The sequence below is a fragment of the Plectropomus leopardus genome, chromosome 9 (genome assembly GCF_026936395.1).
Source record: "Plectropomus leopardus strain MGB_pleo_1.0 chromosome 9, ASM2693639v1, whole genome shotgun sequence".
NCBI lineage: Eukaryota > Metazoa > Chordata > Actinopteri > Perciformes > Serranidae > Plectropomus > Plectropomus leopardus.
This window is the reverse complement of record NC_142184.1, coordinates 21,383,427-21,398,374: the sequence shown is the minus strand read 5'-3', so window position 1 is coordinate 21,398,374 and position 14,948 is coordinate 21,383,427. Positions and strand designations below refer to the sequence as shown.

General features: G+C 42.4%; 1 protein-coding gene across 2 annotated transcripts in view; it reads right to left on the bottom strand.

Moving 5' to 3' along the window:
- cpne5a (copine Va) overlaps positions 1-14,948 on the bottom strand; it is a 96,097-nt gene that overhangs the window by 64,426 nt on the left and 16,723 nt on the right. The window contains exons 2-7 of one of the 2 annotated variants that reach the window (XM_042491461.2): positions 14,799-14,839; positions 13,934-13,980; positions 6,859-6,962; positions 5,712-5,751; positions 4,739-4,753; positions 4,504-4,580 (exon numbers count right to left, since the gene is read on the bottom strand). In XM_042491461.2, the coding sequence (XP_042347395.1) occupies positions 4,504-4,580; positions 4,739-4,753; positions 5,712-5,751; positions 6,859-6,962; positions 13,934-13,980; positions 14,799-14,839 (324 nt within the window). The remainder of the gene's footprint in view (positions 1-4,503; positions 4,581-4,738; positions 4,754-5,711; positions 5,752-6,858; positions 6,963-13,933; positions 13,981-14,798; positions 14,840-14,948) is intronic. The other variant, XM_042491462.2, reaches the window with a different exon arrangement.

Sequence of the window (14,948 nt, the reverse complement as noted above, 5' to 3'; positions counted from 1 at the left end):
TTTTTTTTTTTAAATTAAGAGCCAAAGTTACACACATTTAAGTGTGGGGGCACTCTGAGTGACAGGTTGTCATTGCTACAGTGTATGAGTCAGATCCCGCCCTCGCTCCTCCAGATCTTGCACCTCCCATCTGGCTCCAAAAAAAACAAGATGGCGACAGCCAATGCCGCACTTGAGGCTTCACAATGCAAGTCAACAAACCAATAGGTTATATCACAGTAGCTAAGTTTACCATTTTTAGTCTATGCCACAACCGTGTATCAGCAATTACGATTCTCCAACATGTATTTGCAACAGCAGTTTGTACTGTACAACTGCAATCTGTAGGAGGCAGGGTTGAAGCTACCTTCTTTTCATCTAAGGAAAATAGTTTGCTCAATGGAAAAAAAAAAAAGCAGACAGAACGGTTGAGACTGAGATCCAGGTAAGAATCATGACTGGGTTCATTTTTGGCCAGAGTTTGGGAGATGTAGACTGGTTATGGTTAATATTACTGTAAGACTAGGATAAGTCAGTAAAATGTCCTCAAGTAGCAGTACACATTTGTGTGCGTATGCTGGTTGGAGGAGGGAGAGAAATGAATGCAGAACGAGAGAAAGAGGGAAAGAGGGTGGTTTGGAGGAACAAAAAGAAATCAAAAACACAATGAGGAGAAAGGGGGTCAGGCTAGAAAAAAAGAATCTGGTGGATGGAAGGAGGGAGAATAAATGAGAGATGAAGTGTGGAAAATAGGGAAAGGGCTGCTGATGTGCTTCTTAAGCAGGTCATTGGAGGCAGTGTGCCTTAGGAGGGCTTGTTTAAGCATGGCTAACAGATTTCCTCAGTCCCTGCGGGAGCCGTTCCTCAAAGCTCCGGTCCAGAGAGGCACTGTCACATCAGGACGCATGACAAGAAATTGGAGCACATAGCCATTAAACAACTTCTGAGCTATCGCCTATCACAGGAGGCGCGGAAAACTCCATTACCCATGGATGCCGTTTGGCTTTTCAAACAGGACAGGGCTGAACAAAACTGTACCCTTAACTGAATGTCATTAGCATCAGAAAATCAAAAGAAACCTACTAAGTGCTTTTCCTGTGTTACTGAATTGCTCCTCCCTGATAAAGGCTGTTGGTGCAGTTTGTAGCAACAGAAGTGAATGTTTCCATGAGGTCTGATTTCTATTGATTTAAAACTGTGGGGCTATGTGATTGATGATAGTGAGAATCACAATGTTTTTGTAAGACTTGAGATCAGGGGGCTATTGCACACAAGCAGAATTCAGAAATCTAGGATAACAAAGCAACGCTTGACCTATTCTCATCAGTGCCTTCTGGCTTAATCCATTACACCTTTACCAAGTCAGAATGAGGAGGTGCGACTGTGTCAAGCCAGGTGTATTTCATATTTCGAATAAATGCACGTTTATGACTTTCGTCAATAGACCACAGTGTCGATCACAGATTTTCCTGATGCAGACATGGAGAAGATGCATGCGGTGTAGTTTTCAGCAAGAGAGCAGCAGCTTCTCATGGAAATGTATGAGGAGGTAAAGCATATCATTTGCGAAAAAAGGAAATAGCTATAATATAATAAGAAAATAGCTATAATTAAACACAGAAAAAAAGCCTGGCAGACAATAGCGGTCTGAATAAATGCGTAAGTAGTAAAAGAAATATACAGTTAATAATTCAACATTGTGGGTAAAACGGTGTAATGGTTAATGATGCAGACTTACAATTAAGGGACTTGGGTGTAAGTGCCCTTTGATTCGACCTATGTCTCTTTAGATAAAAACTTCTTTTTATGACTCATTAACTTTAACTTCAGCTGCACTGACACATTGTAATTACCACGCAAGGAGATACTTGTTATTATTACAAATCGTTGGACACTTTGACGAAAAGATAGTAGTGGAAATGAATGTTCCGTAAATATACTATGAAGACTTATTACGAAGACTTATAAAGGTAACGAGTATAAAGCAGATGCTTTTATCCAAAGCGACATTTGTCACCTCCATCACACTCGTCCACAACACCACACAGACCATCTGTGTGATAGTGAGGGTGTCAGTGATTAAGACTTTACTGAAAGCACCTTTGCAACTTCATTAGCCATTTCTAATCACCTCAACAATTGCAATAATAGCCTTCTGGTATATGCTACATATTCATCCAACTTCTGAGAGCAATATGAATTGGAGAATAGGAGTGCTGCCCTTTAACTGATTGGCCCAGGTTTGAATCTCACTCATGGCGCACATATTACCTTTAACTTTTCATAAAAATGATAACAGTAGGCCTTCTATACAGAATTACACTGTAGAAGCCTTTTTTTATGCAGGCTTATAAAAATGAATAAAAATACATAGGTCAAGAAGACCAAGAAATAATCATAATCAAAAAAAGGCTGGCTGTGTCATGGTCATTTGGGTACTTCTGCTTTCGTGCAACTGAGTCACAGCTAAATTCAGCATGGACACCTGGAAAATCCTGGCCTAAATGAGTATGATCTCCTGAAAAAATGAAGACTCAATTTACAACCAAAACAGGAAGTGGATAGCAGTTTTGTTTTCCCTCGTAGCTATCAGTAGCAATCCCCAGTTACCAAAGAGTATGAAGTTCTTTGCAGTTACCATCCCCAGTAGCAGAAATGGCAGATGGTAGATCAACTGTGGTATTAGTTAGACTCTGAAGAAGAAGAAAACCAATCCGGTAGTCTTCCCCACAGCGGCGCCAAAACCAGGGTAGAGAAGTTGACTGTTTGCACTTTAACGTAACAACACCAAGTACAGCTTAGGCTAATTAGTTTACGGAAGTTCCACAAACAAAGCCAGACTGTCGAGCCATTCTACATATAGTAACATCATCATTTTATCAGTGCTTTTCAGTACACTCTTAATCCGACATCCTAACAGGATGACTGGTAGATCATTTGCTCACACCAGCGATATTATGTGACATTACTGCTTTATACTAGTAGGGCTAGTATACTTTTCAAGTCAACTAAATTATTTCCAGTTCAGTGAGATTAAAACCTTTCAGGTAGCACTTACAGTGATTGGTTCAAGACAACATTTGGCTGACAAAAGTTCACTTATGAAGAAGGTTTGGCTGCTCCACTGTGGTGAATAATGCCAGCTGCTTTGGATATCTTATATTTCTGCCTCGTGCTTCAGCTCCCAACATTGTTTTTGTGTTCATAAAGCTTGGACTTGGCACAAAAACGCTTAGGCGCTGTGCCTAAGCCATATAATGGTAGGAAAACCTTGAATATTTCTGGTAGAGTTGACATACAGTACATTTACAGTACGGTTTGTGCCGGTTAGAAAAGCAGCAGACTAGGCTTGTGTCTCCATCTCATGTAACTGCCACCAAAGATCGGACACTCATAGCTGTGACTTAGCCTGACCTCAGAGATAACTTTGTGGCTAATTTGATTGGTTGGTGAAGTGGTGGGCTCAGGAAGAGTCTGTCAGCCTTGAAGCCTATTTTTGCATGCCGCAGTGTGGACAAATGATCCACAGCAATCGTAAACTACGGTCTGTAACGACAACCACATCACCATCATCACCCTCTGCTGCAGCTAAAATTGGGTGTTGCATCAGTGCAGAGTCTCTGCGGTGATCAAGGTGCCCTGCTGAAGCTGCAGAATCAATACTTTTGTCCATCATGTCTGCCTGGGGCTCCTGAGCCTTCTGAGCCTGTCTCTGATGTGGGGTGTGAAGCCTAGTTTACAGCATACATGAACACTCTCTCTTGATCCTGCTCATCCTCTTATTCAGCACTGAAGGGCACAGAGCTCTGTAATCCACCGCCACCAGTCCCTGGCAGAGTTCATGGTCGACACCAAAGCCCTGTTATTCACACAAACCCCCCACTGCCAGGGCCAGCACCGCATCATACTTCAAATAGAGCGATCCAGGCTGCACTTCACAGACTCACACACAAACACACGCTTCGTAGTTTGTCGAACTCTCCTTCTCAATCCCAAAAAGACCCACAAAACTCAAAGCACACCGCACAGGTCCGCAGGTGCTAATGGCTTCAGGGCTTCATATTTTCCAATTTATGTTGAAGCGGAGTAGATAGTGCCATGTGTCTCACGCTGACTTCAATTCACTCTCCGTGCTAGATCGCCTCCCTAATGAGAGTAATTGCATTGAGGAAGCCCCCGGTCGTGTTCAATTACCCATCCCCATCCAAGCACACCGGTCTAATCTTGCAGTGTAATGTACGATACAGATGGCTCCAGAAGGCAGACATATTCATCACCGCCTCATCTTTGCTGCAACGAGTGAGATCCAGCAGGAGAGCCATGTCACAATTGAATGGGATGAGAGGTGGCACTGACTTTTCATTATCTGATAATATCTAAAAACTTGTGCTTGAAAAGGTAGAATTCTTCTGTTTGTCCTCTTGAGAGGATAAGTAAAGGGAAAAACCTCTTCCCAGCTTTGAGTGGCTCTTATTTTAACCACACAAAAAATCAGAGCGTGAACACACTAAAATGAACACTCACCCCAGGGGTTTCTCCAGGCGGCTGGCAGGTGAGCCAACAATCTCTCCCAGTGTACAGAAGACTTGTCCCAGGAAGTCCTGCCATTAGGGGGGAGCACAAAGTGGGATGGAGAGAGACGAAGGATGGGGGCATTCAGATGGATCAACGGGGGGTAACAAGGAGAGTCGGTGAGGAGTTAAGCATTGTTATATGCATTGTACGGTTATGAATTAGGACATCTGAGGCAGACACGTACGTTAAAGTCGGTTGGCTTCCGGGGTGGAGGAGGAGGAGGAAGAGGAGGAGGAAGAGAGAGAGACCAGGCAGCAGCAGTGACACAACAGAGCATATCATGGAACAGAAGGCACACAACTCAAATACCAGACTGTCATCAACCAAGTGCAAGAAAGAAGAGCAAAAGTGGCTTTGTGAAAGAGCAGAAGAGGGCAAAGAGTCACAGTCTCAGAGGGAGAGAAAAGCAAAGTGAAAGAGTACAGGAGATGGAAAAGCAACGGAGGCTGAGAGTTTCATTCAAAGTGCAGTTGTTTCCAGAGCATGCTGCACAACAATAAAAGCATCACAGTGACAGAGGCAATCAATGGTGAACATTTTGGCAGTATGCAAACCAAGTGCTGCAAATACATTCTTTATGTATAGAATGAGTAGGAGTTTAATTATCAAAGCTTCCAGCATAAATGATGACACCAACATACATTCACCTAAATGTTTACGTGAATGTATGTTCTACAATTAAGTGCTGTCATTTTCAGACAAACACGCCATTTAAATAAATGTATATTATTCTTAAAAAAAAACAATGCGTGCTGTCTTGGAAATGATAATTTAAATTGCAAATGACACTGCAGAGCACGCAGGGAAATGTGTTGAAAAGCTTTGATAACGATGTGCAATGCTTCATTTCTCATTTTTTAAAAAACAAAGTAATGAGGGGTATGCCAGATGCAAATGAAACTCTGATTATTATAGCTCCAGAGGAATAAAATACCTCATTTACACACTGAAATAGGTGGTAGGTAAAGACATACAGGAATATTTTGGCAGATGAAGCATCATTTACTCATTATTCTAAAAACATATTTGAGCATTTAGATGCCACATACTTCGGTTTGCATAAAACCTAAATATTAGAGACGAGCACTAATAACAATTCTAATGTCAGGATAAAATATAAAGTTAAACTCCTGGGAAAGAAAACAATTTTTACTTACATGTTTTGCCAGATCTGGACTTTTAGAATCAATATCATACCTGAAACAACAGAGAGGCCACAAATCACAGGTGCAAAACATCAAGAGACCTTACACATTACTACTTATAAATGACACTTGCTGCAGCGTGGACGTTTTCTGCCTGTCAATCACACGCCTGGGTCAGTTAGGGAGCAAACGGGAACGACCGGTGAGGAAAAAAAAGCGTAAGCAGTAATGTGACAGATAATTAAGGAAGTCATTCTATAGTTTATGAATGTAATTTCAGTACCATGCCAAGGGGATCGTACTGAAACAATCTACCAATGCAGAGAAAGTTTCCAGCATTTGCCAGTCAAACTTAATGTAAAAGTAATTAAACCTCAGCATGCCCTGGTTCCCACCTCTGTGATAAAAGAAAGATGTAAATGAGTAACACTAATTGTGAGGGGATGCACTCACGCCTTTCCTGTTACAGAGTCAAATCATGATACCACCAAATGAATTCATTAAGTGTCTAAAAATCCTCAGAGACCCGCAGCTCAGTCCTGGATACATCACCGAAGTCCGCTGGGGACGTCATGCTCGAAGGGAGGACAAAAAACAAAGGATGAATATTTGGAAGCATATCTGTTCTCTTAGAGGAGGTTGTGGGGGGGGGAGAAAATGATCCTGACTCTGTTCTGGGAGATCTCAAAATGAAACCGCACCTTCCTGACCCTCTCACTAGTCTGGCCTTTTCAAGAGGAGGAATGTGAAAGAGGGGAGGACAGGGGTCTTTGTGAGTTTTATGGGACTTGGTTTCAGACATTTGCTTTGCTTAGCAGCAGGAAGATTAAGGATAAAACTTTATATGAAATATTTATCACCCTTATACCAATCTCCCTTCAAAGAATGACTACAGAGACACTGCACCTATGAATAATTCCTAGGAGAGAGCCGAGCTGGTGACAAGGGAGGAAAATGAGAGACAGGAAAGACAGAGCGAGGATGAAGAGATAGATGAGGGAGAGTGAATGAGGGAGAAGATGTTAAGCTTGTGGTGGAAACAAAAGGAAGAATTGGAGGACTTGGATAGAAGACGGACGGCACATCTGAAACACACAAACACACACACACCCACTGAGGTGTGTGTCCTCAGAAGACCGGATCAAACAGAATAACTCACACGTCAAAGCGCAGGTTCTGCTTCTCCTCAAAGAAGTAGTCCAGGATGTACTTCCTGACAAAGTCTGGGTTTAGCGTGTTGTCTATCACCTCTGTTCTCCCAAACTAGATCAGCACCAGGAGAGAAGGGGGGGAAAAAAGACAGAAGAGTAAGAAGTGAGCTCAGAGCTTTGAGAGCTACATATCATGCAGTCACTCAGAAACCACATCTACTGCTCTATTACCTCACCCCACCCCCACTATCTTCCCCCAGCAACCATGTGAATTCATGGCTTCAGATAAGCTCAGATTTGATTAACACAAGTCAGTGATCGCACGGTGTCAGCTCTTCTTCTCCACCTCTTCACATTGTGCTGGAGTTGAGCAAGCCTGAGGAAAACACTTTATGGAGTCCAATTACACTCATTTAATTAATACCACATTCACGCCTCTGTCGCTCGCACAGCCACTTCAAAACAAGGGGCAGAGGATGAGGGAGGTGATGAAACAAAGGCAGAGAAAAACAGCGACTTTAGCATATTTTCTTTAAACAAGGGAACAGTTGCAAATGCTGGAAAGATGGCAAACTATGTGCTGTGCCTTGGCGTTAAAGAGACAGCTCACACCAACATCAAAAACACATATTTTCCTCTTAACTATAGCACTATTTAACAATCTAGATTTTTTTGGTGTGAGTTGCTGAGTGTTGGAGATAACAGCGTAGAGATGTCTGCCTTCTCTCCATTACAATGGAATTAGATGGCGCTCGGCTTGTGGTGCTCAAAGTGCCAAAAGAAAAAAAAAACTTGAAAAACTCAATAGTAATGTCTCTTTCCAGAAATAATGACCCGGTCACTCAAGATAATCCACCGACCTTGTTGTGAGCAGATTCACATAAGAACTGTCTTCTTTCTATCGAACTACACACACCAACCACATCCCAGCGGAGAAGGAAGTCTGCATCTACTGCTAGCTCACCTCGCTCATCTGAGCTAGCTAACATTACAGCTCAGCCACAGAGGACACTCTTAATGTTTTAGTCTCACCTTGTCATGAGCATGGGCCTTTCCTCCATGAGTAGATGCACACTTCCTCCTGCAAGGTGCAAGGTTGATGGGTGTAGTTTGATAGAGAGAAAATAGTTCCTATATGAAACTGCTCACAGCAAGGTCTGTAGATAATCTTGAGTAAACTAATCATGATTTCTGCAAAGAGACATTTCTGTTGAGATTTTCAAATGTATTTTTTTGGCGCTTTGAGCACCACAAGCCGCGTGCAACCGAGTTTCATTATTTTGGAGAGAAAGCAGAAATCTCTACAGCTGATGGCTCCAACATTCTGCAACTCACACCAGAACAATCTAGATTGTTAAATAGCAAAACAGGTAAGAGGAAAAATAAGCATTTTTCGTCTTGGAGTGCACTGTTCCTGTTCCATCCTGATATCCTGATATCCTGATATCGTGAGTACAACATTCTATTTCACTCTGCGCAGCAATCTGGAGTTGCAGCTGCCCAATCCTATCAGGGCCAAGAATGCATATACAAATATATGCCTTTCTCCCTTCTCTCTTTCCCTCTATCTCTCTCTTGTCTCTCTCTTCATCTTTCTGTCCTGTCTTTCCTGGCACTTTCCTCTTGAAATAATGTACTTTCTCCAAAGAATTTTGATTTAATTTCAAAAGGTTGAATGAGCTCTGTTGTCAAGGAAGGTTCAATTGTATGTGATCAATGTTTCCTCCTGATACTGAATAAAATAAGTTCAAAACACCATACAATCGGGGCCAATCATGGATCTGCACTGTGGTTGATAACATGAGCAGCCAATCTGGGACAGCGTTTTAGTTGATGACGTAACATGCAGGCTGTTACTTGCAAAACGCTAATGGATGCTCCCAAAGCAACAAAGCGCTTTCTATAACGTTAGCAGAGTAAACACAGCAATAAGTGTAGTTAAATCAATAACTGAGTAGATAACAGCAATTAAACAACAACAACAGGATGAACTTGCAGGGTTTCTTAGAGGAAAATATATTTTTACAGTTTCCCTGACTAGATCTGGCAGCCCAGAGGCAGCTGGTTGCTGAATGAGAAATGGCGAAATATGCTGGCAATGCCAGTGTATCACGAAAAAAACCTCATGGGGATTGTTATTGACAAGGAACACATCACATACAAAGCGTAAATACAAATAAATTGTGTTTTTTAGATCTACTGTCACCAGCTGCATTTACACTGCCTGTTCAAGGTGTGAATATCACGCTGTTATGCTGCCATTCTGTATATAATGTCCCATTGCAGAAAGGGGAAACAGAGTGGTCTTGGCTGTGAGCCGGGACTTGAGGTAGTAAAAGCGCCGTAACAATGTCTGTGTCTGATCTAAAGCCAAAAACATGTGACAATGTGCGGCACAAGGGTGAGGTTTCAACAACAAGTTTATGTGCGCAATGCACAGCAAGAGATCGAAAAAGCAGCTGTAGCAATAAGCGGATATTCAAAGAAGAAAAACAGCAGCCAATAAAGTCCACAAATAGTGAAAACAGTGAGGCTACAGCGCAAAGGACAGGATCAGTCATTGAAGGTTAATGATTATTACTGACATGTTATGCCCTTGTTATTATTTAGAGAGCACTACTGATATATTTTGTGTTACACTAGCGACCGATGCTATCGTGTAACATATCACACCTGTCATGCCTCTTTTCATTGCGAGATGCTACGCCACAGTGTACAATATAATCACACAGTGGAGTGGAATAATGCCACAGTTGTTTGGTTCTGTGTAAAACTGCGAGGGGGACAAGAGGGGACTTTGTTGCGGCCTTATAGTGCAATCTCTGTAAAAGCTGCCACTGTCTAAGGTAACAAGGTATGTGTGCAGTAGAGACTAGAAAAGCAGCAGCCACACACTGATTGGCTGGAGAAGTTTGTCTTTTAGTGAACGTGTTTGGGGCAGCAGCGAGTCCAGACTGATACAGAGAGTGAATCAAAATGTTGAGCTCACGTCATCAGGATGATCTCACCAGGCTAGTGAGCTGTCCCCTTAAGAAGAAAATGGGAACCTGTCAGCAAAGACACTGAAAAGAGATTAGTCTGTGTTACAGAGTAAGACCTTCTGATGAGGCAATGTGCAGATAAACAAATCAAAAGACACACAAAGTGCTGCACCCCCTGCACACAAGCACACACACATTAATTGTATCCAAAATGAATAATTCAAAGTCAGAGAACTGATGTTGAGCTGCATAAATAAAAGATCCTCAGTAGAAAGTGTAACCATAAAGTGACACAGTGAATTAATAATAACAGTGTTAGGGCTTAATGTTGAGATAAAACAGCAGGATTACAGGCTCACACTTTTGTGATTACATCCAGTGGGGGTAAAATTCACAGTGAGACTTAACAAGGGAGCTACCGAGAGTAACGTTACAGCAGCAGAATACTCTTAACGGATGGACAGCTATGCTAATGCAAAGACAGTCTAACTGGATTGTGTGTAAAATATGACAGTTTGAGAGAATGGGCCTGCTCAAGTGTAACCTGCCATCAAACATGAAAGTGTGTCTAAGCCCATAAAAGTTTAACTGCTGTGTGGCAGCGCCTCTCCTCTCCTCTCCCTGTCAAAAAGTGTGAGCGCTCTCTTCCAGCAGATGCAAAGGAGGTGAAATCTTCACCGAGCAAACGCCGGTCTATTCCAATGATCGGAGCTGAATGTGGCAGCAGGGGGGCAATAGCATATTCAATTTGGTCGCAGGCCAAACTCAACAGCGGAAAAAGAATCAGCACCAGAGAAAAGAACAGCCACTCGAGGAAATAACAGAACTCCCGCTCCATATATTATTCCTACCTTGGCAAGTATATAGTCGGCCTGTAAAGCCAGGGTTGCAAAGCACTACAATTAACTGTCAAACCACTCTGAAAAAAGAATCCTGCTACAGGGATATCTGGGCATTTGCAGTGTGCACTTCCTCATCTTCAATAACACTAACTAGGATAAATTGTGGGCTGCAATGTCAGAAAATACATCTTGGCAAAAAGATTAACGTGTCGGATTTTACCAGAAGTGGGAAGGCCAGGCTTTGCTTGAATTTAGGGAGGTTATATTGTGTCAGCCGCTTGGTTAAGTGAAAGTGGTAGCAAGAGAAAAACCTGTCATGCACTAGAAGTAATTACAGACGAGAGAGTTGAAGATTAAGACTTTAAAGTCATGTAGTAACAGAACGATGGGCTGCAGCTTCGGTTTTTTATATTTGCCTCGAGATGCTGGCAGGAATACAGGTCTCAAGAGGAGGTGATGAAGCAACCATCCTGGAATCAAAACACTATTTATCCATAAGTATTTGTTTTCATATTCTTCTTTTGATAGATGACTGTGAATTGCTCACAGCCGATGGCAGAGTTTGTCCCACTGAAAAGTAATTGGATTACAGACGGTTGGTGGCACAATGAAAGGTGCTCCGACCAACCATGTCTACTCTGGGGAGAACAAAAACGCATTAAATGACAGAGGGGCAAAAGAGGCGCTTAGCTTTATCAATACTGCACAGCTTGACTGTGCCGCTCACAAAGCCAGCTGTCGTCTGCGCTGAAAACACGAGCCTATATCTCTTTCAGGGAGCGACGTTCAGGCTGCACCCACAGTTTGTAAGCTCGAAGCGGGGCGGTGTAGCCAGAGGTGACAGGTGTAGGAGGCTCTTCCCGCCTGAACACTGCACTTGATGCTTGTCTACATTTGCATGTTAATCACTAAAACTACTCTCTGGCTTTACTGAAAGAGCATCACTGTGTTGCAGGGTACAAAATAAGCACCATCCACCTGCCAAATGATTGTGAAATATGCAAGTGACTGGAAAATCTGCTTCACTCTCCAGCAAAAATCTGAACATTCATTATCTATTTGGTTGGTGGACAAAAAGTTAATTTTGCACGCTGCACCAAGGTTTGCTTTACTGTGAGCCAAAGCCAGCTGACCGCTCTTGAAGGACATGCGAGCAAAACTTCTAATCATCCACCAAGTTCAAGTATTATTTGCTCTGAGTGATTAAAGTAAAGCAATTAAACACTCAGCTCACTCACCTAATCAGCAGATCAATTAAACAATTGATAAAATACCCACCATCATTGAGTCAATCCATCATTGAGTCAATCACTCATGTTAATTGTCCCTGCTGGGAAATGTATTATGCAGTCAAGCAAGTAGAAATGACAATGACAGACACATAACACACACAAGACGTGACAAGTAACGGCCACACACACATACAGATGACCCAAAAGAAAAAAGCAACACTATCCTGTGAGCCCAATCATGATTGTAGTTTAAATGTGGCTCACTTTGTGTGTGTGCTTGCGTACGTGTGTGCATGTGTTGTTGCATTTCAATCCTTGAAAGGATTAGTTGTTTGAGTTATAAACCTTGAGGACATTTTTTGAAGCCAGGTTAAGACTGGTCCACTCTTTATCCGTAACCGGCAGAGACTCCACAAAGTTACAGCTCCCAGTCACGAAAAACCTGGCACATAACAACCCCCCCCCAAAAAAAATATTCACTCAACATGATACTGAGTGCAGTGCTTCTCACGGAATAAAAATTATATGTGTGGTGAGGAAGGCGCAGATGGGTCCGTTGTCAATGGGTGTATCTGTAAATCAAATCCAACGTTCTGCACTAAAATGTAAGTGCTGTTCAAAGAAGCAGTGTTTTATTTTACATAAAGTAACAAATAGTAAAGTCCAACACTTTCACTGCGCTTGGTGTCCTGCTGTTCTGTGGTGTGCTGTGGTGTGCTGCGGTGCTCTATATAACCTGTAATATATTCTCAAGGTGCTCCAAAGTAAGAAAGTTGAGTTTGTGCCAGGGTGCACTCTGGTGCTCGGAGTGACAATTACCAGTGTGTTTTCAAGTGGGCGCAAAAGAGGGCGTAAGAGGGCACAAGAGGAACCACAAATAAATGAATGTGTGGGGAAACCCCGAAGTGAGCTTTAGGTGCTGGTGGGCAGAATGTCAAATCATACCTTAAGGTAAGCCTTAGGTTTAAAGTTTTTAATAATGTTTGATTTAAGGCAATAGTTACGATTATGGTTAGGCAATATGTTATGTCAGTGTCAGTCCTCACAAGTATAGCAGTCAAACATTGTTGTGTGTGTGTTTGTGTGTGTGTGTGTGTGTGTGTGTGTGTGTGTGTGTGTGTGTGTGTGTGTGTGTTGTTTTGGCATGTAAAGGTGAGAATAAGTGTCTCTCATCTATGTTGAAATCCACTGTTTTCAACAGGTGCTGTACCATTTTAAACCTTCCGCCCTTTTTAAAAGGCAAATGCAGATTATAACTGAAACCTTTATATCTTGGAGCCAAGTGTCTCCCACTCTTTAATCTGTCGTGTCACACCACTGTGCACCAGCATGACACCAAGGTCTCCGTGGAGTCAATAAACACAACAGTCCTATTCAGTCAAAAAGGATTGGAGCGTGAAAGTAGAGGCAAAATATTTTGAGCTCTCATAGTATCTGTCTTCTTGTTCTGTAGCATGTATACACAGTATTGATTCTGTTGTATATTTCTGTCTTGGCTAGCTTTTAGCTTTTGTAAAAAGTGATTCATGTTCACAAAGAATGGTTGGTTGCCCTAGACCAACACAATATCAGAGCGTGAAAAAAATCTTGAAAAGAACAAGTATTCCCCTTTGAGATGTAATTTAAATTGCCAATTCTCTGTATATCAATCCCCTGAGATTACAGGGACAAATAATCCCAGAGGGATCCACTGTGTTGCCACAACCTCTGCCCTCCTCTACTTTATTTGCCTCTCTGGTCTAATTAAGGTCCAGTGGCCAACTGCCAGGGGAGACTCTGACTCAGAGGCAAATCTTTATCAATACAAGTAGGCGCCACATTAATCAGCCAATCAGTCACAGCTAACACAGTGCTGACCAGCGTACGGATATTCACAGGGTCAATCAATGGCAAATGATTGGCACTCACAGCATTTACCTTGAGGGAGAGGAGGGGAGGAGGGGGGGTTGTAAACAGAGAGCAGGCTGTCATGGAGAGGAGACAGGCTGATTGAGTTGTGTTGACAGAGGGACGGCTGTGATCTCTTACCTCTCTCCACTGTTTAGACTCGACGCCCTGCGTGTACAGCACCACCACTGAGAGGAGAGGAGGCGAAGGGAGAAGGAGAGAGCAGAGGAAAACACAGTCACTCTACAATCTTAATCAAGCATCCTGCCTCTTTAAATGGTGTTTGTTTTGTGCCTTCATTGCTGACATTCATCATTAATTATCCTGCCACGCCCTGACAGCATAATGAAGTGCCAAGCTTGATGATGCTGCGCTGCATCAAATTCCGGGTGTGATGTCCACAGCTCTAAAGCAGGAAGCTCCAGGAGCACAATTTAAGCCATGCAATCAAAACACAATTTCTCAACGGAAGGATTCTCCTGATTCATATTCGATTTTGCAACTTCAAATGAAGCTCAGGCTAGGAAAGACGACGTGACCTGTCACATATCCCAGGGTTCATCTTCAGGCGAATACAAAACAGGGCGAGTGTGATTTTTTTCCCTGTAGCTTATTTACACAAAGGGCTTGAACCTCCTCCCTATTATGATAAATGTCTCCTTCATTCTCTTTCCTTCAGGGAGTATCAAAGAAAATGCCTTTATGGCTGTTCCCCATGTGTCTCACCAAAAGATACCCATTTGTATTCAAAGGCTGGCGTTTATACCCTGCATGCATTAAGGTACTTTCTGTAGCTCTCGGTGAGGAAAGGTTGTCACATTACTGTGCAAATGATATGCAGTTATTGAAGGAACACTGTGAAATAGCAGAGTAAACTGAATCAAAGTTAAGCTCAGCAAAAGTAAAAAAGTAAAGCTATGTGAAAAGAGAGGAGGTGTCAATGAACCGTATTTTTAGAAAGGAAAAGCTAAGCTGCAATTAGCATCATAAAAGGCTGAGAACTTACATGGGTCGGATTTGGAGAAAGTGTCGCGGTCCAGGAGATTCCTGCAAGAGAAAGACACAGTAACAGTTTAAAATTGGGGTCCGGCACATGTTTATGTTAGTCCAATTAATTTCACTGAATTATAAGACTTCTGTATAACAGTTGGGAAGT